Raw genomic sequence first — 25543 nt, 5'->3', positions numbered from 1 at the left:
CTGGGATTACAGGTGTGCACCATCACACCCAGCTACTTTTTGTATTTTGAATAGAGACTGGGTTTTAGCATGTTGGCCAGGCTGGTCTTGAGCTCCTGACCTCAGGTGATCTGCCCGCCTCGGCCTCTCAAAGTGCTGGGATTACAGGTGTGAGCCACCACGCCCGACCTCTTAGATGCATCTTAACAGTTATCAGCACATATGTGTGTGTATCGTTTTCCCCCACGGTTTTACCCAAATAGTAGTATACTAGAAATACAACTTGACACCTTGCTTTTTTTCACTTAGTAGTATATCTTCGAGCTCATTCTATGTCAGTAGTACCTAAAGACTTTCCTAGGTCTTTTTTTATGGCTGTTATCATATTCTATTGTTTTTCACTGTATACATACATACATATGCTAAATAATTTATTATATATGAAAATTTCTAGTTTTTGCTAATATAAACGATGGTCTAACAGCCTTGAATATTAGTTGTTTTGTTTTTTCCGAGATGAAGTCTTGCTCTGTTGCCCAGAGCTGAAGTGCAATGGCATGATCTCGGTTCCCTGCAACCTCTGCCTCCCAGGTTCAAGCAATTCTCCTGCCTCAGCCTCCCAAGTAGCTGGGATTACAGGCGTGTGCCACCACGCCCAGCTAATTTTTGTATTTTTAGTAGTGACAGGATTTCACCATATTGGCCAGGCTGGTCTCGAACTCCTAACCTCGTGATCTGCACGCCTTGGCCTCCCAAAGTGCTGGGATTACAGGCGTAAGCCACCATGTCCAGCCTGAATATATGTTATTTCACCCAAATGGGAGTATATCTGTGGAATAAAACCTAGAAGTAGAAGAGGATGTTTTTATGTTGCTGCTTTTCCCCTCTTCCTTGCATATCCATTGATGGGCTAGACTAGAGTTATCACTCAGCAACATTTTCCAAAGTATATTTTGCAGGCTTAGTACTTTTGAAACACTTTAAAAAACAAATGTGTTCCATGGTCAGATAAATTTGAGAAATGCTCTGCAGTCTTGAAGACTCACTGTGAATAATAACATATAAAGGATCTGAAAAGGTCTGTCGTAAAGAGGTTGGCCTAAAAATGATTTAGAATTAATAACCACAGGAGTGTCTTTTCTTCCATGTAATGTCATGTGGCACATTAATGTCCCATGGAGCACATTTTGGGAAATATTCCTTTGAACTACTGATGCCAAGGGTATCTTAGACTTCCTTTACCATGTACTATCATGGCAGAGAGTATAATTAAGAATGGGCTCCCACATTCTTCATAGTCTGTACCATTTCTTTGCAGTCTGTAAAGAGAGAAAAGTCAAGACAAATATATTAGAATGCAGCCCTAGTCCATTAGTTCTATTTGAAGCCACCATGGTTGATGGAATGTGTCATAACTGTCCTTATAAGCAAGGATATCCAGCTCACCTTTTGTTAGGCATGATAGGAACCAAGAGGGTTCAAGCTGAGGGAAAGAAAACCTAATGCTATTAAGATCCTAGGAAATTGGGAAGAGGAATCATGAATCAAAGAACAGTTCTGCTCAGTGGAAAGATAATTCTAATCCTGGTCCAGACTAGGCATTGGAAGCCATTGGAAGCAGGTTAGCAGCAAGGCTCTGGAAGCCAGCGTGGGAGTGATTTCAGGGATTCTTTAACAACAGAGTGGCGGGATGAATAGGGCCCATCTCTCCAGGAAATGGGGACTGGGCAGAGAGGTAGAGGGAAAAAGAGCTACTCTAGATTGAATATTTATATGCCCAAGATATAGATGAGAAAGCCCAGGTGGGAGAAAGTAGAGTGCATTGTCCAAGGTTAACATCACAAAAGTAGTAAGTGGTAGCTTTATAATTTGAATCTATGTCTCTCTGATCCCAAAGTCCAGTCATTCTCTCTCGAATACACCGTGCTATCAGGATTGAGGGCGGGGACGAATAGTAAGCAGAGAAAAAAAATCAGGTTTCAGTAAGTTTCATAGAACAGTGGAAAGGATTTTGCTCTGGATGCCAGTTTCCTAGAGGGGGACAGAAAAACCCCTCCTCAGCAACTCGTGGCAAGACCCTTTTACTCCATTTGTCTTCCAGTCTGCCATAACGAATGCTGGAAACACATTAAAGGGTTTAGTAATTTGTAATAACAACTGGCTGATTGATGAATTGAGACAACAATAATTAGTATGCTTTTTCCCCTAGGATGCCTTGCAGCAGAGATTGACTCAGCAGGACACATCTGTTCTTCAGCTCAAACAAGAGCTACTGAGGGCAAATATGGACAAAGATGAGCTGCACAACCAGAATGTGAGTTAAATGAATGAGCCTTGACCTCAGCGAGCCCCATTAGCAGAACAGGCTAGTGCATGAAGTGCTATTAGACTGGCCATCCTAATCTCTTATCTTGCTTCTGGGATGCCTGCCCTAAGTGTCTGCAATTATTTTTATTCCCCATTAGACTCATCTCTGTTCCTAGGTGAAAGCCCACATCATACTGGGCAGGAAGGTCCTTGATCTCCTCTTCAACTTTGAGGACACTGAGATACCGAGGCAAAATTGTGGTTCTACAGTCTAATTACTTCACTAACAACATGGAGAGCAGCTGTGTATTTTTACCATCATACCCTCTCTGTGCTGCATACTGTAACTGCCAGCATTAACTATGGTTACTAAGTAGCTGGTTTCCTTGAGGATTAGCAGGCAGTACCTGCGTGCCATGAATTCTTTCTTATCCTTGCAGGTGGATCTGCAGAGGAAGCTAGATGAGAGGAACCGGCTCTTGGGAGAATATAAAGTAAGAGTGAATATCAGTTTGGAAATGCCTTCCACTGACCTTTCGTGAACAGCCCATTATTGTTGCTCAAAAAGCACTTAAGTATTCTATTCTCATCCTTGCTTTTTAATTTTTTTTTATCCTTGCTTTTTAGAAGGAAGCATTTTTCTGTGTCCCCTGATGCACTAGCCCTGAAGAATAGATGGCACAGCTAGGAGAGGGAGTACAGGATGAGGGGTCTAGAAACTTCAGTTCTAGTCTTACCTTTATCTCTGACTAGTATGAATGGCTCATACTGGTCCTCCTACAAATGACAGTTCCCTTCTTCATTACTCTTGAAGAATCCTTTGCACTATGTAAGACTATTATGGTGTGTAAAGTCTTCCTGGTATATTCTGAGGAAAGGACTTTCTTTTCCTGAGGCTCTACTTTACTTGAGTGGAAGTTATATTACAGAGGGTGAACTTTTCAGTGCCCCTGGTTTTGCCACTCATCTGAAAGCTCTATCTCTGTTGCAGAAAGAGCTGGGGCAGAAGGATCGCCTCCTTCAGCAGCACCAGGCCAAGTTAGAAGAAGCACTCCGGAAACTCTCTGATGCCAGTTACCACCAGGTCAGAACATATTCAGCCCCTGACTCTCCTGCCCCTTTGGCCCAAAGAAATCCTTCTCTGATTTAGTGTCTGTTTTGCAGGTGGATCTAGAGCGAGAGCTAGAACACAAAGATGTCCTCTTGGCTCACTGTATGAAAAGAGAGGCAGATGAGGTAACCTAGACCCTGTGTTCTCCCTCCCACATTTAGGAAGCAAACGGGGCGATGGTGTTTCTGACTCAGAGCTGAACCAAGGCCACAGGCTCGTTTGTTAGGAGACTCTATGATGAGCTAGTTAAGAGGACAGGTTCCAGAATAAGAAAATCTGGTTTCATGTTCTACCTTTACCACTCCTACGTTGTGTGGCCTTCAGTTGCTTATCTTCTGAACCTTAGAAATAGGGCTTATTTGGAAAATGGAAATAATAGTGATTCAGTCCGTCATTATGAAGAATATATGAGGTAATCCACATAAATAACTAAGCACAGTCCTGTTGGATCCACTTGGCATAGAGTCAGACTCAAAAAATATTCACCATGGCCTGGCACAGTGGCTCACATCTGTAATCCTAGCACTTTGGGAGGCCAAGGCAGGTGGCTAACTTGAGGTCAGGAGTTTGAGACCAGCCTGGCCAATGTGGTGAAACCCCGTCTCTACTAAAAATACAAAAATTAGCCAGGCAAGATGGCACGGGCCTGTAATCCCAGCCACTCAGGCGGCTGATGCAGGAGAATCGCTTGAACCCAGAGCGGGGGCGGTGGGCAGAGGTTGCCATAAGCTGAGATTGTACCACTTCACTCCAGCCTGAGTGACAGAGCAAGACTCTGTCCCAAAAAACAAAACAAAACATATATATATATATTCAGCATTATTTTTAAATTACTGAAGCAAAGCTAGGCAGTGCTGGAGCAGCATTCTGAGGCTCTCCAGTGCTGTGGCAGAGGCTAGGTTGTGGCCTCCAGGTGGAGGTTAGCATTTCCTTCATTCACATCCAACAATGCGTACTAAGTGTCAAGTGCTGGGCATACGGCAGTGACCAAAAGGGGAAAAAAATCTATACTTAAGAACGATACATTTTAATAAAGAGAGCCATTAAACAAACAGACAATTATATATTTCGTCAGGAACTGATAAATGTAAAGAAGAAAAATAAGACGGCACATCTAGTTTACAATTCTCCCTTTAACAAGCAACATTTCTTCCTGCTGCTATAGGTGGCCAACTACAACAGTCACAACTCTCAAAGCAATGGTTTTCTCCTTCCAACAGCAGGAAAAGGAGCTGCTTCAATCAGCAACAGAGGGGTAGGTACCTGGATTGACGGAGACCTGCCATTTCTCACTGAAACCAAAGAGTGCCAAACCCACGGCCAGTGGATGAGGCCTTTTATATTCCAGTTCCCTAATTCCTGGATCTGTGGAGTGTGTAAAGATGTGAGGCACTTGCTATACAAAATTAAGAATTAGTGGAGAAACCATAGGCCTGCTTCTGTGGGGGAAAAAGAAATCTCTTCTGGAAACTTCAGCCCAGCGGTTGGGATGTGGCACCGGGCCATGCCAGCAGCACCTTATTTTTGCCCACAGACCAGCGACCTGCAGCTTGTTCGAGATGCTCTCCGAAGCCTGCGCAACAGCTTCAGTGGGCACGATCCTCAGCACCACACCATTGACAGCTTGGAGCAGGGCATCTCCAGCCTCATGGAGCGCCTGCACGTTATGGAGACGCAGAAGAAACAAGAAAGAAAGGTAACCTTCTTGCTGTGGTGTCTCTCTTAGGCAAGCTCCTGAGAAAGCCGGGTTTTAAGAATGTTAATTGAGATGAAGGCAGTGTGAAGAGATACAAGACCCTGTTAAAGGTTAGAGTTGTTTTTCTCTATTAGTTTTTCTCTCAGCGGAACTGACTATTCATTACGGTATGACAATCCAGAGAAGGAGTTCATGGTCACACTGGCTCCCAGCAACTGTAGCTGTGTAAGGATTGTGGCTCTTGACCCCACAGGGTCTCCCTTTACTGCTTCTTCCCCTCCCACCTACCCGTGAATGAGCTTGGCATTGGATGAGAAAATATATGGAAAATACATTGGAAACCAGAAAGCCTTTCATATATATTATTATTGTTTATTGTTAGGATAAATATATTCGATTTTATATGTTGTGGAAGAGGTGGTAGAAAAATATGTAGTATTTTAAGCACACTTTTATGATTTAAATTTCTTGGTTAAATTCTCCCATTGATCATAACTCTTGTGATTTTTGTGTGGCTCCGCAGGTTCGGGTCAAGTCACCCAGAACTCAAGTAGGTAGTGAATACCGGGAGTCCTGGCCCCCTAATTCAAGTAAGTACCCATTTTTGCTCAGTAGGGACTCCTAGCATATTAGACCAGGAATTTAGTATTTTTCATACTACCAATATTTTGGGGATGTAATTTTTCTTGTAGTACTTCACTTTTATACTATTTTGTTTCTGTAGAAATACTGGAATTGAGTTAGTTCTAAGACCATGAAGACATATGCCATCCTCACCCCCAGTGCCATTTAGCCACGTGCAGGCAGGATGCTGTTGACTCAGAGAGGCTAAAATATCTTTGAAGAACATACAAGCTCAAAACATTTATGCTGAAAAAGCAAAATATAAAACAACAAATACACATACATACATAAATTTTCCTACACTCCCAGATAGCACAAAAAAAATTTCCACTTCTTCCTTGAAGCAAGGCATTTAATTTATTTGGAGATACTCTTAAAACTTTGAGCACTGAGGCTGGGTGCGGTGGCTCACGCCTGTAATCCCAGCACTCTAGGAGGCTGAGGCGGGCGGATCACCTGAGGTCAGGAGTTCAAGATCAGCCTGGCCAACATGGTGAAACCCCATCTCTACTAAAAATACAAAAATTAGCCAGGTGTGGTGGCACACGCCTGTAATCTCAGCTACTCAGGAGGCTGAGGCAAGAGAATCACTTGAACCCAGGAGACAGAGGTTGCAGTGAGCCAAGATTGCGCCATTGCACTCCAGCCTGGGCGACAGAGACTCCATCTCAAACAAAACAAAACAAAACAAAACAAAACAAAACAAAACAAAAAACTTTGAGTGCTTAAGGCATTTAGTTTAAGTCCTGCAAAATGTTTGCACCATCTAGTGGCCATGGCTAGAAAGTGTATTTTAACCTGCTCCATGCCCACTCTATATTTTTTCCCATTTGTTCAAACTTGTTGGAAAGCTACCCTGCCTGGTAATTCCTATTTTAGTTTATATTTTGCCTTTTGTGGCTTAGTAATGTTCACATTTTCTTATTTTTTAATCAAGCCTAATCGAAAGGTGTCTAAACAATAATTTATAAAAACCAAATAGTAAAAAGCTGACTAGAAACAGTTTTGTATGTTACATATAAATTTTTAAAAGCACATTAAGAAACCTAAATTAAAATACTGAAAATACTTGCAAAAATATGAAATGTAAAATTTTTTTGTAGAGTAAATAAAATAGCATTTCAAACCTCTGATCCCAGATATCTTTTCCTCTTGGATGAGGTATCTATGCTGGGAATGAAACAATTTTTTTCTTTTTTAGCGGCGGGGGATGGAGTTTCGCTCTTGTTGCCCAGGCTGGAGTGCAGTGGTGCGATCTCTGTTCACTGCAACCTCTGCCTCCCGGGTTCAAGTGATTCTCCTGCCTCAGGCTCCCCAGTAGCTGGGATTACAGACGTGCACCACCACACCTGGCTAATTTTTGTATTTTTAGTAGAGATGGGGTTTCGCCATGTTGGCAATGAATTATTTTATTACCAGAATTAGTTCCAGTTTCCTTTTCTAACAGTGTTACAAAATAGTCATTTCTATTGTTTGGAGAGGATTTTTATTATTATTGTATTCATTGATTTCTTCAGATTAGTGTAAACTGCCAATATAAATAGGTATACTTAGAAATTTCTTTTTTAAGTATAATAAACTCCCCCCTAGAAAAATTACTTTGCGCATATATAGTATTTAAAAATATTACAAATAAATCTACAGCTGCTTGAAAACTAAGTTGTTAATCTAATGCTTCCAGTGATATCTGTATTCACAAACAAGCTGAAATGTCTCTTATCTGAAAATACAAAAACTTGTTAACTCTGGCCAGCTCTCTAGCTACTGACTTATTTCTCTTATTCCTCTACATCAAAATTCTTAAAAGAATGGTCTATACGTGCTCTCTTTTCTTCCTCACTTCCTGTTCACTACTCAACCCACTACAGTCTTTTATCTGTTACTCTGCTTAGTGTTCTTCTGGTTGGGTCACTGTTGACTTTTTTGTTGCCTAATCAAGTGGTTACTTTTTAAACCTTATCTTTGTCTTTTCAAAAGCATTGACTATTCTCTAAAAGTCTCCTGGAAACTTTCTTCTTCTTCAGTTTCAGTGTCATTCAGATATTTATCTAACATATTTACTGAGCATCCATTATTCACCATCAACGTTAGATGCTGGAGATATAGAGATGAACAAGTTCGATTTGCCACTGGCAGGTAGTGAAGTCAATACTGAGTTTTCCTTCTAGTCCTTCCTGAATCTCATTTTATTCTGCTCTAATTCTTGAATGTTGACATGTCCTGGGATTCCATCCAATTGAAGCCTAAACCTAAGCCTTTTCATATTGTCTTTGGCATCAAGTGATCTCTTCCACTCCCTGGCTTTAACTACACTTGTGTGCCGATTATTTTTATGTTTTATCTCAAATCTCAGTTCTTTTCTGAGCTTCAGTACTTTTTTTTTTTTTTTTTTTTTATTCATTTTGAGACAGAGTCTTGTTCTGTTGCCCAGGCTGGAGTGCAGTGGTATGATCTCAACTCACTGCAAGCTCTGCCTCCCGGGTTCAAGCGATTCTCCTGCCTCAGCCTCCCGAGTGTCTGGGATTACAGGCGTGTGCCACGACACCCGGCTAATTTTTTGTATTTTAGTAGGGACAGGGTTTCACTGTGTTGCCCAGGCTGGTCTTGAACTCCTGAGCTCAGGCAATCCACCCACCCTGGCCTCCCAAAGTGCTGGGATTACAGGCATGAGCCACTGCGCCCAGCCTAGTACTATATTTTTAAATGTAAACTAGATCTCTCTCTCTGTAGGTCCCAAGGCACTGTAAAGTCATGTCCAAAACTGGACACAAAATAATAGAGAGGGAAAAATACAGAATATACAATCAAACAGATGTAGGGTACAGTTTTGGCTCTGCCATTCAGCACAGTGTGTGACCATGGGCAAAATGTTAATGTCATTGAATCTTAGTTTCCTTTTTTATGGAACCAAAGTAATATTGAAGAATTTGAGCATGAAATGAAATGAAATCATCTAGTGTACTGTGGAGCATATGAGAGATGCAAGGCAAATGCTTCTCATTCCCCTCTGGCTGTGCCCTTTCTCTTTCCTTTTCAACATAATTAAATTTCCTGAAAGAGTAATGTACTTTCTGAACCCACTTCCTTTCTTGCCGTTTACTCTTAAGGGAAAACAATAATTATTTCAGATTTAAAGTAAAACAATAGATTAGTGAAATCAAATTGAGAGTTCATATAAAAACCCATATAACCACAGAATGTTCTTTTCAACCAATGGTGCTAGGGACAACTGGATATTTCCATGAAATGGGACCCCTTACTTCACACCATATACAAAAGTTAACTCAGACTATAGATCAATGACTTCAATATAAGAGCTTAAAGCTATAAAGTTCTTAGAAGAAAACATAGAGGAAAATATTCATGACCTTGGATTTGGCAGTGGATTCTTAGATAGGATATCAAAAGCATGAGCAACAAAAGGAAAAAGATAAAACTGGCCTGGGCACAGTGCCTTATGCCTGTAATTCCACCACTTTGGGAGGCCAAGGTGGGTATATCACCTGAGATTGGGAGTTTGAGACCAGCCTGGCCAACATGGTGAAACCCCATCTCTGCTAAAAATACAAAAATTAGGTGGGTGTGGTAGTGGGCACCTGTAATCCCAGCTACTCGGGAGGCTGAGGCAAGAGAATCACTTGAACCTGGGAGGCAGAGGTTGCAGCTAGCTGAGATTGCACCAGTGCACTCCAGCCTGGGCTACAGAGGGAGACTTTGTCTCAAAAATAATAATAATAAAATAAAATAAATAAATAGATAAAAGATAAAATTGGACTTCATCAAAATTAAAAACTTTTTTGTATAAAAGAACTCTATCGAGAAAGTAAGCAGACAACCTACAGAATAGGAGAAAATATTTGCAAATCATATTGTTTGATAAGGATCTAGGATCCAGAATATATAAAAAACTCTTACAACTCAACAGCAAAAGGACAAACAACCCAAGAGAAAACAGGCAAAATACTTGAATAGACATTTCTCCAAAGAATATAAAGAAATGGCTGGCCAGGTGTGGTGGCTCACACCTGTAACTTCAGCACTTTGGGAGGCCGAGGTGGGCAGATCATGAGGTCAGGAGATAGAGACCACCCTGGCCAATGTGGTGAAACCTCATCTCTACTAAAAATACAAAAATTAGCTGGGTGTGGTGGTGTGCACCTGTAGTCCTAGCTACTCGGTGGGTGAGGCAGGAGAACTGCTTGAACCTGGGAGTTTGATGTTGTAGTGAGCTGAGATTGTGCCACTGCACTCCAGCATGGCACTAGAGCGAGATACTGTCTAAAAAAACAAACAAACAAACAAATGGCCAATAAACCCATGAAAAGATGCCCAAAATCATTAGTCATTAGGGGAATGCACATCAAAACCACAGTGAGACACCACTTTACACCTACTAAATGGTGTCAAAAATGGAGAATAATAAGTGTCGGTGAGAATGTGGAGAAGTTGGAGCTGTCCTACATTGCTCTGGGGATGTAAATGGTGCAGCTGCTATGGAAGACAGTTTGGCACTTCCTCAAAAAGTTAAACATGGAGTTACCATATGACCCAAAAGAATTGAAAACAGGAGTTCAAAAAAACGTGTACGTCTATGTGCCTAGCAGTCATATTCACAATATTCAAAAAGTAGAAACACCTCAGATGTCCATCAACTGATGAATGGATAGACCAATTCTAATATATGCATACAGTGGAGTATTATTCACCTATAAAGAGGAATGAAGCACTGATTCATGCTACAACGTGAATGAACCTGGAAAACATTATGCGAAGTGGAAGATGCCAGACACAAAAGGGCACATATTTTATAAGTTCATTTATATAAAATGTCCAGAAAAGGCAAAGCCATAGAGACAGAAAGTAGAGTGGGTTAGCCAGATTCCAGGGTCAGGAGCAAGGGAGGAATAGCTAATAACCACTCAGTGCATACAGATTTTCTTTTGGGATGATGACAGTGTTCTGGAACTGGATAATGGTGGTTGTTTGCACATCATTTTAAATGTACTAAATGCCATTGAATTGCACACCTTAAAATGGTTAAAATGGTGAATTTTACTACAATATTTAAAAAGTGAGGTTTTGTAAAAAATAGCAGTTCTCCCTTCTACCTAGGATGTAGAAAGCCAGAAAGAGCCTTGCTTCTACTGAAACAAGAAAAAGTTGGAGAATCTGAAAAATCGTAACTTTCTTGAACCCATCAGAGAGATGAAATCATAGTGTAATCAACTAACCTGAAAAAGAAACAGGTGCCTACAAGGAGAAATAGGATGAAAGTACTGGCTCACTTGTGGTACAGCCTGGGAGGAAGATGGGGCCACTATACAACAGATAAGAATTCAGCTGAGATTTTTTTTTTTTTTTTTTTGAGACAGAGTCTTGCTCTTGTTGCCCAGGCTGGAGTGCAATGACACAATCTTGGCTCACTGCAACCTCTGCCTCCCAGGTTCAAGCGATTCTCCTGCCTCAGCCTCCCAAGTAGCTGGGATTACAGGTGCCCACCACTACACCTGGCTAATTTTTGTATTTTTGGTAGAGATGAGTTTTCACCATGTTGGCCAGACTGGTCTTGAACTCCTGACATCAGGTGATCTGCCCGCTTCGGCCTCCCAAAGTGTTGGGATTACAGGGGTGAGCCACTGCACCCGGCCTGAGATTTTTAATTATTTGCTAAAGGCTGAGAAGACAGTATAGGAACCTTGGGAGCCACAGACACAAGAGGAATTTGCACCCACTTGCAGATACTTTTTCATGACTACCAGGTGCTTATGAAAAGATTGGTTGTGACAGTGAGATATCATCTCACTCCAGTTAAAATGCCTTTTATCAAAAAGACATTTGACACAGCGGGCATGTGAAAAAAAAAAGGATGCTAGCAAGGATGCAGAGAAAGGGGAATGAATATTATACACCATTGGTGGGCATGTAAATGAGTACAGTTACAATAGAAAACAGTGTGGACATTCCTCAAAAAAAAAAAAAAAAAAAAACAAAAAGAGCTACCATATGAGCCAGCAATTCCACTGCTGGGTATATATCCAAAAGAAAGGAAATCAGTATATCAAAGAGGTATCTGTGTTCCCATGTTTATTGCAGCACTATTTCCAATAGCCAAGGCCGGTCACAGTGGCTCATGCCTGTAATCCCAGCACTTTGGGAGGCTGAGGCAGGAAGATAGCTTGAGCTCAGGAATTTGAGATCAGCCTGGGCAACGTAGCAAGACCTTGTCTCTACTAAAAATAAAATTAGCTGGGCATGGTGGCACATGCTTGTAGTCCCGGCTACTCAGGAGGCTGCAGTGGAAGGACAGCTTTAGCCTGGGAGATAAAAGCTGTGGTGAGCTATGGTTTGTGCCACTGCACTCCAGAGTGAGATCCTGTCTCAAAAACAAAACAAAACACCAAATAAACAAAAACACAATAGCTAAGATATAGAATTCATCGAAGTGACCATCAACAGATGAGTGGATAAAGAAAAAAAAATGTGTGTGTGTGTGTATATATATATATATATGCAAAGGAATATTATTATTCTGCTATAACAAAGCATAAAATCCTTTCTTTTGCAGCAACATGGATGGAGCTAGATCTTATTATGTGAAGTGAAATAAGCCAGGCACAGAAAGACAAATACCACATGTTCTCTACTAGTATGTGGGAGCTAAAAAAAAAAATGTATCTCATGGAGATAGAAAGTAGATTGGTGGTAACCAGAACCTGGGAAGGCTTGGGGAGGGTGACAGAGAGGTTGGTTAATGGATACAAAAATACAGTTAGATAAAAGGAGTGAGATCTAGTGTTTGATAGGAAAGTAGGGTGACTATAGCTATAATTTATTGTATAGTTTGAAATAGCTAGGCTGGGCGTGGTGGCTCATACCTGTAATCCCAGCACTTTGGGAGGCTGAGGCAGGTGAAACCTTATCTCTACTAAAAATACAAAAATTAGCAGGTGTGGTGGCAAGCACCTGTAATCCCAGCCACTTGAGACACAAGAATCGCTTGAACCCAGGAAGCAGAGGTTGCAGTGAGCTGAGATCGCACCACTGCACTCCAGCCTGGGCGACAGAGTGAGACTGTCTCAAAAAGGAAAAATAAAAAAATAAAAGAGCTAGAAGAATTGGGATGTTTTAATATAAAGAAAAGATAAATGTAGGCCAGGTGCGGTGGCTCACACCTGTAATCCCAGTACGTTGGGAGGCCAAGGCAGGTGGATCACCTGAGGTTGGGAGTTCGAGACCAGCCTGACCAACATGGAGAAACCCTGTCTCTACTAAAAATACAAAAATTAGCCAGGTGTGGTGGCACATGCCTGTAATCCAGCTATTCAGGAGGCTGAGGCAGGAGAATCGCTCGAACCCAGGAGGTTGAGGTTGTGGTGAGCCGAGATTGCGCCATTGCACTCCAGCCTGGGCAACAAGAGTGAAACTCTGTCTCAAAAAAAAAGGAGAAAAGATAAATGTTTGAGGTGATAGATATCCCAGTTACTCTGACTTGATCATTGCACATTGTATGCACGTATCAAAATAACACGAGCCAGGCATGGTGGGCTTTCGCCTGTAACCTCAGCTACTTGGGAGGCTGATGTGGGAGTATTATTTGTGTCCAGGGATTTGAGACCAGCCTGGGCAACATAACAAAACCCCATCTTAAAAATATATATATATGCTGGGCGCGGTGGCTCACACCTGTAATCCTAGCACTTTGGGAGGCCGAGGTGGGCGGATCACAAGGTCAGGAGATCAAGACCATCCTGGCTAACACGGTGAAACCCCGTCTCTACTAAAAATACAAAAAAATTAGCCAGGCACGGTGGCAGGCGCCTGCAGTCCCAGCTACTTGGGAGGCTGAGGCAGGAGAATGGCGTTAACCCGGGAGGTGGAGCTAGCAGTGAGCTGAGATCGGGCCACTGCACTCCAGCCTGGGTGACAGAGTGAGACTCCATCTCAAAAAAAAACCAAAAATCCCCCACATATATATGTATATAATCTAAAAATACGTATAACTAATATGTATCAATTTAAAAATTAATAAAATATGCTTTTGGTTAAAAAAGGTTGGTCATGGGACTAGAGTCTAAAAAAACCCTCCCTCCCTCCTTCATGGAGCAAGGGGGCAGCTGCCACTGCAGGAAAGGCATGAAGCCACATGTGGACCATTCTCGCTTATGGAGCAAAGCCTTGAGCCACTGTGGAAGGGAAGCAAATCCTGTTGACCCCTCCGTCCCTGCTGTAGGCAAAGGTGAAGACCCATTACACCTAGTGGCGATGGAAAGGAAAAGGAACACTACCTTGGCAGAGGGGCAGGAAACTATCTTGGACTCCGATTATAAGAGGTCGCCTGCCACTGAGGAAGGGACAGGATCACTGAGAAAACCCCACTTAAAAACTGGGGCTGCATGAGGACAACAGAGAAGCACTGCTCATCTCCCACCACCACAGGGGCAAGCACTGTTTAATTAGCAGCAGTGGACTGCTTCTGAGGCAGGAAACAGCATACAGAGGCTGACCCAGGCACAGGCACATGAGGAAAGCCTACAGCTGAGGGAGGGGAAGGAACATCGAGGAACAACTCTCCAACAACCAGCTGTCCCTAAACCTAACTCTAGAAGACTTGGAAAATGGTGGTGCACTGAAGGTAACCTTAACAAAAATCTCAATCCCAGCTCAGCTTCTGACCAAATTAACTCAACTGTCCCCACTAATGGCCTGGAAGAACAAACAGTGTGCCCATTTCTAAACAGATATTTTTACTTCTGTCTCTCCTGTCTTAACATATGTCTGGCATTCAGTAAGAAATTATGAGGCACCCACAAGAAAAACGAAGCCACTGTGAAGAGCAAAAGCAGTCAACAGAACCAAACTCAAATGTGACAAGGATGTCAAAACCAGCAGACAAGGAATTTATGATTCATATGTTAAAGGCTGTAGTGAAAATGTTGATAACATGCACATACAGGTGAGGAAGACTCAACCAGCTACTGTTTATAGGAAACCCACTATAAATATAATGATATAAATGGATTTAAAAGTAAAAAGATGGATAAAGCTATACCATGGAAACACTAATCAAAAGGAAGTGTGGTTATATTAGTATCTGATAAAGTATACTTGAGAACAAGGAATATTTCCAGGTATAAAAATGATACCTAATGATAAAAAGGTCAATTCACCAAGAAGACATAATAATCCTAAATGTGTGTATACCCAATGACAGCTTTGAAATACATGAAGCAGGCCAGGCACTGTGGCTCATTGTAATCCCATGCATTTTGGGAGGCTGAGGCAGGAGGATCACTTGTGCCCAGAAGTTTGAGACAAGTCTGGGCAACATGGTGAGACTCTGACTCTACAAAAAAAAATTTTTTTTTAATTAGCTAGGTGTGGTGGCATATGCCTGAAGTCCTAGCTACTTGGGAGGCTGAGGCAGGAGGATCACTTGAGTCTGGGAGTTGGAGGCTGCACTCCAGCTTGGGCAACTGGGTGACAGAATGAGACACTGTCCTCCCTCCTCTCCCCCTCAAAAAATACATGAAACAAAAACTGAAAGGAGAAATAAATCAACCTAGTTACAATTGGAGGCTTTAATCTTTCTTTTGCGTAATCAGTAGAAGTACTGTACAGAACATCAATAAGAAGATAGAAAACCTGGGCCGGGCGCGGTGGCTCATGACGTAATCCCAGCACTTTGGGAGGCCAGGGCGGGCAGATTACTTGAGGTCAGGAGTTCGAGACCAGCCTGGCCATCATGGTTTGGAGGCTTTAATATTTCTTTTGCAGTAATCAGTAGAAGTAGTGTACAGAACATCAATAAGAATATGGAAAACCTGGGCCAGGCACGGTAGCTCACGACTGTAATCCCAGCACTTTGGGAGGCTAAGGTGGGCAGATTACTTTAGGTCAGGAGTTTGAGACCAGCCTGGCCAACATGGTGAAACCTCTGTCTCTATTAAAAATATAAAAATTAGCTGGGCATGGTGGCAGGTGCCTGTAACCCCAGCTACTTGGGAGGTTGAGGCAGGAGAATCACTCGAACCCAGGAGGCAGAGGTTGCAGTGAGCCAAGATCGTGCCACTGCACTCCAGCCTGGGTGTCAGGGTAAGACTCCATCTCAAAAACAAACAAACAAACAAAACAAAAAACAAAAACCACCTGGACAGCACTACCAACCAGCTCTTTCTAATTGACATTTAGAGAATACTCTAAATGTTTCAAGTGCATTTGAAACATTTACCAAGATAGGCCACATTCTGGCCATAAAACAAAACAAAGTTGTTAGAATTGAATTTACGCAGTGTTGTTTATGGAATTCAGACAGAGGTCAACAGAAAAATATCTGGAAAAATCCCCAAATATTTGGAAATTGAACAACATATTTCTAAGTATCCTTTGGGTCAAAGAGGAATTCATTAAGGAAATTACAAAATATTTCGAATTGAATAGAAAATGAAAACACAATAAAAATTTCTGAGATGTGACAAAAACAGTGCTTAGAAGGAAATTCATAGCATTAAGTACTCTTTATACATGAGAAGAGTTTTCAATTAATGAACTCAATAATTTAAGCTACCTTAAGAAACATGATAAAGAAAAGCAAACTAAATTCAAAGCAAGCAAAAAGAAGGGATAAATATGAGACTGGAAATAAAATACACTGAAACTAGAAAATAGGAAAAAAAATCAACCCAAAATTTGGTTATTTGGAAAGTTTAATAAAGTTGATAAATCTACAGACAAACTGACCAAGATAAAAAGAAGATAGAAGATACCAATATTAGAAGTGAAACAGGCAGGGCACAGTGGTTCACGCTTGTAATCCCAGCACTCGGGAGGCCGAGGCGGGTGGATCACTTGAGGTGAGGAGTTCGAGACCAGCCTGGCCAACATGTCGAAACCCCATCTCTACTAAAAATACAAACACCAGCCATGCATGGTGGCAGGTGCCTGTAATCTCAGCTACTCGGGAGGCTGAGGCAGGAGAATCACTTGAACCCAGGAAACGAGGAGGCAGAAGTCGCAGTGAGCCAAGATTACACCACTGTACTCTAGCCTGGGCAACAGAGTGAGACTGTCTCAAAAAAAAAAAAAAGAAGAATTGAAAGAGGCAACATTACTATAGATGTTGTAAATATTAAAACCACAATAAAGGAGTATTAGAAAAAACTTTTTATTCATAAATTTAACAACTTTGACAAAATGGATAAATTCCTTAAAAGATACAAACTACCAAAACTTAAAAGAAAATAGATAACCTAGTTTTATAGTTATTAAAGAAATTTAATTTTTAGTTTAAAATCCTCCATTGAAGAAAACTCCAGGACCAGATGGGTGCACTTCAGGAATAAATAATACTAATTCTACGTAAATCCTTCTAGAAAGTAGAAGAGGATGGAATACTTCCCAGTACATTTTATTTTACCCTGACACCAAAACCAGTATCTCTAATGAACACAGATGCAAGGAAAAGAAAGAAAAGGCATAGAGATTGGAAAGGAAGGCACAAAACAGCCTCTGTTTATAGATAACATGATTGTCTATATAGAAAATCCCAAAGAAACTATAATAAAGTTACTGTGTCTAAGAAGTAACTTTAGCATGGCCTGTGTTGTAGATGACATGATTGTCTAAGAGGAAAATCCCAAAGAATCTATAATAAAGCTATTATATCTAAGAAGGGAGTTTAGCAAAGTCACAGGACACAAGGTCAACTAAAAAAAAAAACTACTTGTATATACTAGCAATGAATATTTGGAAATGGAAAAAATTGTAAAAGAATCACTTATAGTAACACCAAAGATTCCCCCATGAGGGCTGGGTGTGGTGGCTCAAGCCTGTAATCCCAGCACTTTGGGAGGCCAAGGTGGGAGGATCACTTGAGGCCAGGTGTTCAAAACCAACCTGGCCAACATAGCAAGACCCCATCTCTTAGAAAAAGAAAAACCTGGGACGGGTTCCAAGATAGCCAAATAGGAACAGCTCCGGTCTGCAGCTCCCAGCGGGATCGACGCAGAAGACAAGTGATTTCTGCATTTCCAACTGAGGTACCTGGTTCATCTCATTGGACAGTGGGTGCAGTCCATGGAAGGCGAGCCAAAGCAGGGCGGGACATCACCTCACCCAGGAAGTGCAAGGCTTTGGGAGATTTCCCTTTCCTAGCCAAGGGAATCCCTGACAGACTGTACCTGGGAAAAATGGGACACTCCTCCCCCAGATACTGTGCATTTCCATTTCCTGGTCTTAGCAAATGCAGACCAAGAGATACTGTCCAGTGCCTGGCTTGGGGGGTCCCACACACACGAAGGCTTGCTCACTGCTAGCACAGCAATCTGAGATCACACTGTGAGGCAACAACCTGGCAGTGGGAGGGGCGTCCGCCATTGCTGAGGCTTGAGTAGGTAAACAAAGCTGCCTGGAAGCTCGAACTAGGCGGAGCCCACCACAGCTCAGCCAGGCCTGCTGCCTCTGTAGACCCCACCATTGGGGGCAGGGCATAGCTGAACAAAAGACAGCAGAAACTTCTGCAGACTTAAACGTCCCTGTCTGACAGCTCCAAAGAGAGCAGTGGTTCTATCAGCACAGTGTTTGAGCTCTGAGAACGGACAGACTCCTCAAGTGGGTCCCTGACCCCCATGTAGCCTAACTGGGAGATACCTCCCAGTAGAGGACGACTTACACCTCATACAGGCAAGTGCCCCTCTGGGACAAAGCTTACAGAGGAAAGATCAGGCAGCAATATTTGCTGTTCTGCAATATTTGGTATTCTGCAGCCTCCACTGGTGATACCCAGGCAAACAGGGTCTGGAGTGGACCTCCAGCAAACTCCAACAGACCTGCAGCTGAGGGACCTGACTGTTGGAAGGAAAACTAATTAACAGAAAGGAATAGCATCAACATCAACAAAAAGGACATCCACACCAAAACCCCATCTGTAGGTCACCAACATCAAAGACCAAAGGTAGATAAAACCACAAAGACGGGGAGAAACCAGAGCAGAAAAGCTGAAAATTCTAAAAACCAGAGCACCTCTTCTCCTCTAAAGGATCACAGCTCCTTGCCAGCAACAGAACAAAGTTGGACGGAGAATGACTTTGACGAGTTGACAGAAGTAGGCTTCAGAAGGCTGGTAATAACAAACTTCTCCGAGCTAAAGGAGGATGTTCAAACCCATCGCAAGGAAGCTAAAAACCTTAAAAGAAGATGAGATGAGTGGCTAACTAGAATAAACAGTGTAGGGAAGACCTTAAATGACCTGATGGAACTGAAAACCATGGCACAAGAACTTCGTGACACATGCACAAGCTTCAATAGCCAATGCGATCAAGTGGAAGAAAGGGTATCGGGGATTGAAGATCAAATTAATGAAATAAAGTGAGAAGAGAAGTTTAGAGAAAGAAGAGTAAAAAGAAACAAACAAAGCCTCCAAGAAATATGGGACTATGTGAAAAGACCAAATCTTCGTTTGATTGGTGTACCTGAAAGTGACAGGGAGAATGGAACCAAGTTGGAAAACACTCTTCAGGATATTATCCAGGAGAATTTCCCCAACCTAGCAAGGCAGGCCAACATTCAAATTCAGGAAATAGAGAGAACACCACAAAGATACTCTTCAAGAAGAGCAACCCAAGACACATAATTGTCAGATTCACCAAGGTGGAAATGGAGGAAAAAATGTTAAGGGCAGCCAGAGAGAAAGGTCAGGTTACCCACAAAGGGAAACAGACTAACAGCGGATCTCTCGGCAGAAACTCTACAAGCCAGAAGAGAGTGGGAGCCAATATTCAACATTCTTAAAAAAATTTTCAACCCAGAATTTCATATCCAGCCAAACTAAGCTTCATAAGTGAAGGAGAAATAAAATCCTTTATGGACAAGCAAATGCTAAGAGATTTTGTCACCACCAGGACTGCCTTATAAGAGCTCCTGAGGGAAGCACTAAACATAGAAAAGAACAACCGGTACCAGCCACTGCAAAAACATGCCAAATTGTCAAGACCATCGATGCTATGAAGAAACTGCATCAATTAATGGGCAAAATAACCAGCTAACATCATGATGACAGGATCAAATTCACATATAACAATGTTAACCTTAAATGTAAATGGGCTAAATGCCCCAATTAAAAGTGATAGACTGGCAAATTGGATAGAGTCAAACCCATCAGTGTGCTGTACTTAGGAGACCCATCTCACGTGCAGAGACACACATAGGCTCAAAATAAAGGGATGGAACAAGATCTACCAAGGAAATGCAAAGAAAAAAAAAGGAGGGGGGGGGGGGCGGCTGAAATCCTAGTCTCTGATAAAACAGACTTTAAACCAACAAAGATCAAAAGACACAAGGCCATTACATAATAGTAAAGGGATCAATTCAACAAGAAGAGCTAACTATCCTAAATATATATGCACCCAATACAGGAGCACCAATATTCACAAAGCAAGTCCTTAGAGACTTACAAAGAGACTTAGACTCCCATACAATAATAATGGGAGACTTTAACACCACACTGTCAACATTAGACAGATCAATGGACAGAAGGTTAACAAGGATATCCAGGACTTGAACTCAGCTCTGCACCAAACAGACCTAATACACATCTACAGAACTCTCCACCCCAAATCAACAGAATATACATTCTTCTTAGCACCACATCACACTTATTCTAAAATTGACCACATAGTTGGAAGTAAAGCACTCCTCAGCAAATGTAAAAAACAGAAATCACAACAAACTGTCTCTCAGACCACAGTGCAATCAAATTAGAACTCAGAATTAAGAAACTCACTCAAAAGTGCACAACTACATGGAAACTGAACACCCTGCTCCTCAATGATTACTGGGTACATAATGAAATGAAGGCAGAAATAAAGATATTCTTTGAAACCAATGAGAACAAAGACACAACATACCAGAATATCTGAGACACATTTAAAGCAGTGTGTAGAGGGAAATTTGTAGCACTAAATGCCCACAAGAGAAAGCAGGAAAGATATAAAATTGACACCTTACCATCACAATTAAAAGAACTAGAAAAGCAAGAGCAAAGAAATTCAAACGCTAACAGAAGGCAAGAAATAACTAAGATCAGAGCAGAACTGAAGAAGATGGAGACACAAAAAAAACTTCAAAAAATCAATGAATCCAGGAGTTGGTTTTTTGAAAGGATCAACAGAACTGATAGACGGCTAGCAAGACTAATAAAGAAGAAAAGAAAGAGGCATCAAATCGATGCAATAAGAAATGATAAAGGGGATATCACCACCGATCCCACAGAAATACAAACTACCATCAGAGAATACTATAAACACCTCCACCAAATAAACTAGAAAATCTAGAAGAAATGGACAAATTCCTGGACACATACACCCTCCCAAGACTAAACCAGGAAGAAGTTGAATCTCTGAATAGGCCAGTAACTGGCTCTGAAATTGAAGCAATAATTAATAGCCTACCAACTAAAAGATGTCCAGGACCAGATGGATTTACAGCTGAATTCTACCAAAGGTACCAAGAGGAGCTGGTAGCATTCCTTCTGAAACTATTCCAATCAACAGAAAAGGAGGGACTCCTCCCTAACTCATTTTATGAAGCCAACATCATCCTGATACCAAAACCTGGCAGAGGCACAACAAAAAAAGAGAATTTTAGGCCAATATCCCGATGAACATCAATGCGAAAATCTTCAATAAAATACTGGCAAACCGAATCCAGCAGCACATCAAAAAGTTTATCCACCATGATCAAGTCGGCTTCATCCCTGGGATGCAAGGCTGGTTCAACATACTCAAATCAATAAATGTAATGCATCACATAAACAGAACCAAAGACAAAAACTACATGATTATCTCAATAGATGCAGAAAAGGCCTTCAACAGAATTCAACAGCCCTTCATGCTAAAATCTCTCAATAAACTAGGTATTGATGGAATGTATCTCAAAATAATAAGAACTAGTTTTACAAACCCACAGCCAATATCATATTGAATGGGCAAAAACTGGAAGCATTTCCTTTGAAAACTGGCACAAGACAGGGATGCCCTCTCTCACCACTCCTTTTCAACAGTATTGGAAGTTCTGGCCAGGGCAATCAGGCAAGAGAAAGAAATAAAGGGTATTCAATTTGGAAAAGAAGAAGTCAAATTGTCTATGTTTGCAGATGACATGATAGTATATTTAGAAAACCCCATCATCTCAGCCCAGAATCTCCAGAATCTCCGCAAAGTCTCAGAATACAAAGTCAATGTGCAAAAATCACAAGCATTCCTATACACCAATAACAAACAGCCAAATCATGAGTGGACTCCCATTCACAATTGCTACAAAGAGAATAAAATACCTAAGAATCCAACTTACGAGGGATGTGAAGGACCTCTTCATGGGGAACTACAAACCCCACTGCTCAAGGAAATAAAAGAGGACACAAACAAATGGAAGAACATTCCATGCTCATGGATAGGAAAAATAAATATCATGAAAATGGCCACACTGCCCAAGGTAATTTATAGATTCAATGCCATTCCCATCAAGCTACCAATGTCTTTCTTCACAGAATTGGAAAAAACTACTTTAAAGTTCATATGGAACCAAAAAGAGCCTTCATTGCCAAGGCAATCCTAAGCAAAGGAACAAAGCTGCAGGCATCATGCTACCTGACTTCAAACTATACTACAAGGCTACAGTAACCAAAACAGCATGGTACTGGTACTAAAATAGCTATATAGACCAATGAATCAGAACAGAGGCCTCAAATAACACCACACATCTACAACCATCTGATCTTTGACAAACCTGACAAAAACAAGAAATGGGGAAAGGATTCCCTATTTAATAAATGGTGCTTGGAAAACTGGCTAGTCATATGTAGAAAGCTGAAACTGGATCCCTTCCTTACACCTTATCCAAAAATTAATTCAAGATGCATTAAAGACTTAAATGTTAGACCTAAAACCATAAAAACCCTAGAAGAAAACCTAGGCAATACTATTCAGGACATAGGCATGGGCAAGGACTTCATGACTAAAACCGCAAAAGCAATGGCAACAAAAGCCAAAATAGACAAATGGGATCTAATTAAACGAAAGAGCTTCTGCACAGCAAAAGAAACTACCATCAGAGTGAACAGGCAACCTGCAGAATGGGAGAAAATTTTTGCAATCTGCCCATCTGACAAAAGGCTAATACCCAGAATCTACAAAGAACTTAAACAAATTTACAAGAAAAAAGCAACCCCATCAGAGTGGGCAAAGGATATGAATAGACACTTCTCAAAAGAAGACATTTCTGCAGTCCACAAACATATGAAAAAAAGCTCATCATCCCTGGTCATCAGAGAAATGCAAATCAAAACCACAACGAGATACTATCTCACACCAGTTAGAATGGCGATCATTAAAAAGTCAGGAGACCACAGATGCTGGAGAGGATGTGGAGAAATAGGAATGCTTTTACACTGTTGGTGGAAGTGTAAATTAGTTCAACCATTGTGGAAGACAGTGTGGCGATTCCTCAAGGATCTAGACTAGAAATACCATTTGACCCAGCAATCCCATTACTGGATATATACCCAAAGGATTATAAATCATGCTACTATAAAGACACATGCACACACATGTTTATTGCAGCACTATTCACAATTGCAAAGACTTGGAACCAACCCAAATGTCCATCAGTGATAGACTGGATTAAGAAAATGTGGCACATATACACAATGGAATACTTCACAGCCATAAAAAAGGATGAGTTCATGTCCTTTGCAGGGACATGGATGAAACTGGAAATCATCATTATCAGCAAACTATCACAAGGACTGAAAACCAAACACTGCATGTCCTCACTCATAGGTGGGAATTTGAACAATGAGAATACTTGGACTCAGGGCAGGGAACATCACACACTGGGGCCTGTCATGGGGTGGGGAACTCAGGGAGGGATAACATTAGGAGAAATACCTAATGTAAATGACGAGTTGATGGGTGCAGCAAACCAACATGGCACATGTATACCTGTGTAACAAACCTGCACGTTGTGCACATGCACCCTAGAACTTAAAGTATAATAAAAAAGAAAAAAGAAAAACCCTCATGAAAATCTTAGGTATAAACTTCATAAAATATGTGCAATGACTATACTGAGAACTATAAAACAAGGATGAAATAAAGATTTAAATAAACAGAGAGGTATACTATGTTTATGGATTGGAGTACTCAACATTGTTATGATGGCCTGTTCTTCCCCAAATGATCTATAGCTTCAATGCAGTTCCAATGAAAATCCTACCAGGCTTCTGTAGATAAAAACAAGCCAATTCTAAAATTTATAGGAAAGAATAAGGGGACTAGAATTAACTGCCCTCCCAACCCAAATGGTGAAAAAAGATGAACAATGCAGTTGGTGGACCATACTGTCTGATATCAAAACTAACTGTAAAGTTAGGGTAATCAAGACAGTGTAGTATTGGTGAATTGGTAGATAAATAGATGAGTGGAACAGCATAGAGTTAAAAATAGACACACATTTACCAGTTGATTTTCTACAATAGTGCAAAGACAATTGAATGGTAAAGGGATAGGCTTTTCTTAAAGATCTATTTTTTTAAGCAAGTTTGACCTATACCTCATACCATAGGCAAAAATCAACTCTAAATGGATAATAAATGTAAACTTATAAGCTATAACTATTAATCACCTGTTTTGTGGTACTTTTCAAAATCATGTATTAAATTTGTAGACGCACACAAGGATATGTTTCTCAGCCATTTATCGTCTAGTTTTTTTGTACATGTTTTTTATAGTAATGCCATAATACTGTAATAACTATCATTTTGTCATATGGCTTTATGTTGGGTGAGACAAGTTCTCCCTCATTACTCTTATTTTGCTTTTTTACTTGAAAAGTCTATGCAGTCCAACTCATTCTTCTTTATTAGTCATCTGAATCAACTTTTCACTAGTATCATCAATGATATATTTACCAAACGAGTCTTTGCCTATTAGACCCCTGTGTAGCATTTGACATCATGATTACTCTTTCTTTGAAATTCTCCCCAAATGTGTACATAACATTTGTATTAGTCAGCTTGGGCTGCCATTGCAAAATACCTTAAACTCTCTTAAACAACATAAATTAATTTTCTTACAGTTCTGGAGGCTAGAAGTACAAGATCAGGTTGCCAGCATGGCCAGGTTTTGGTGAGGGCTCCCTGCCTGGCTTGTAGAAGGCCACCTTCTCTCTGTGTCCTCACGTGGGGGAGAGAAAGCTTTGGTATCTCTTATAAGGACACTAGTTCTGTTGGATCAGGGCTCCACCCGTAGGACCTCATGTAATCTTAATTACCTCCTTAAAGGCCCTATCTCCAATACAGTCAAATAGCAGATAAGGGCTTCAACATATGAATTTGGTGGTGGAACACAATTCAGTCCATGGCAATATTATTTTCATATTTATTTTATTGTATTGTAACTGTTTTGCTATCTCACTCCACTAGACTTTTGAGCTCCTTAAGGGTGGGGATTATATCTAATTTATTTGTGTATCTCTAATACTTGATACATAATAAGGCACCCAATAAACATTTAAAATGAATAATGAGGCCGGGCGCGGTGGCTCAAGCCTGTAATCCCAGCACTTTGGGAGGCCGAGACGGGTGGATCACGAGGTCAGGAGATCGAGACCATCCTGGCTAACACGGTGAAACCCTATCTCTACTAAAAAATACAAAAAACTAGCCGGGTGAGGTGGCGGGCACCTGTAGTCCCAGCTACTCGGGAGGCTGAGGCAGGAGAATGGCGTGAAGCCGGGAGGCGGAGCTTGCAGTGAGCCGAGATCCGGCCCCTGCA

At 41.2% G+C, this 25543-nt stretch overlaps 1 protein-coding gene across 6 annotated transcripts in view; it reads left to right on the top strand.

Moving 5' to 3' along the window:
• DIXDC1 (DIX domain containing 1) overlaps window positions 1-25543 on the top strand; it is a 98238-nt gene that overhangs the window by 63562 nt on the left and 9133 nt on the right. For all 6 annotated transcript variants that reach the window (XM_009187258.3, XM_003910692.5, XM_009187262.4 and 3 more), the window contains 7 exons: window positions 2189-2293; window positions 2727-2780; window positions 3278-3370; window positions 3451-3522; window positions 4563-4652; window positions 4932-5093; window positions 5617-5683. In XM_009187258.3, coding sequence (XP_009185522.1) covers window positions 2189-2293; window positions 2727-2780; window positions 3278-3370; window positions 3451-3522; window positions 4563-4652; window positions 4932-5093; window positions 5617-5683 — 643 coding nt within the window. The remainder of the gene's footprint in view (window positions 1-2188; window positions 2294-2726; window positions 2781-3277; window positions 3371-3450; window positions 3523-4562; window positions 4653-4931; window positions 5094-5616; window positions 5684-25543) is intronic.

This window comes from Papio anubis, chromosome 12, assembly GCF_008728515.1.
Source record: "Papio anubis isolate 15944 chromosome 12, Panubis1.0, whole genome shotgun sequence".
NCBI classification, from domain to species: domain Eukaryota; kingdom Metazoa; phylum Chordata; class Mammalia; order Primates; family Cercopithecidae; genus Papio; species Papio anubis.
The sequence above is the reverse complement of the archived record's forward strand: the minus strand, read 5'-3'. Positions and strand labels throughout refer to the sequence as shown.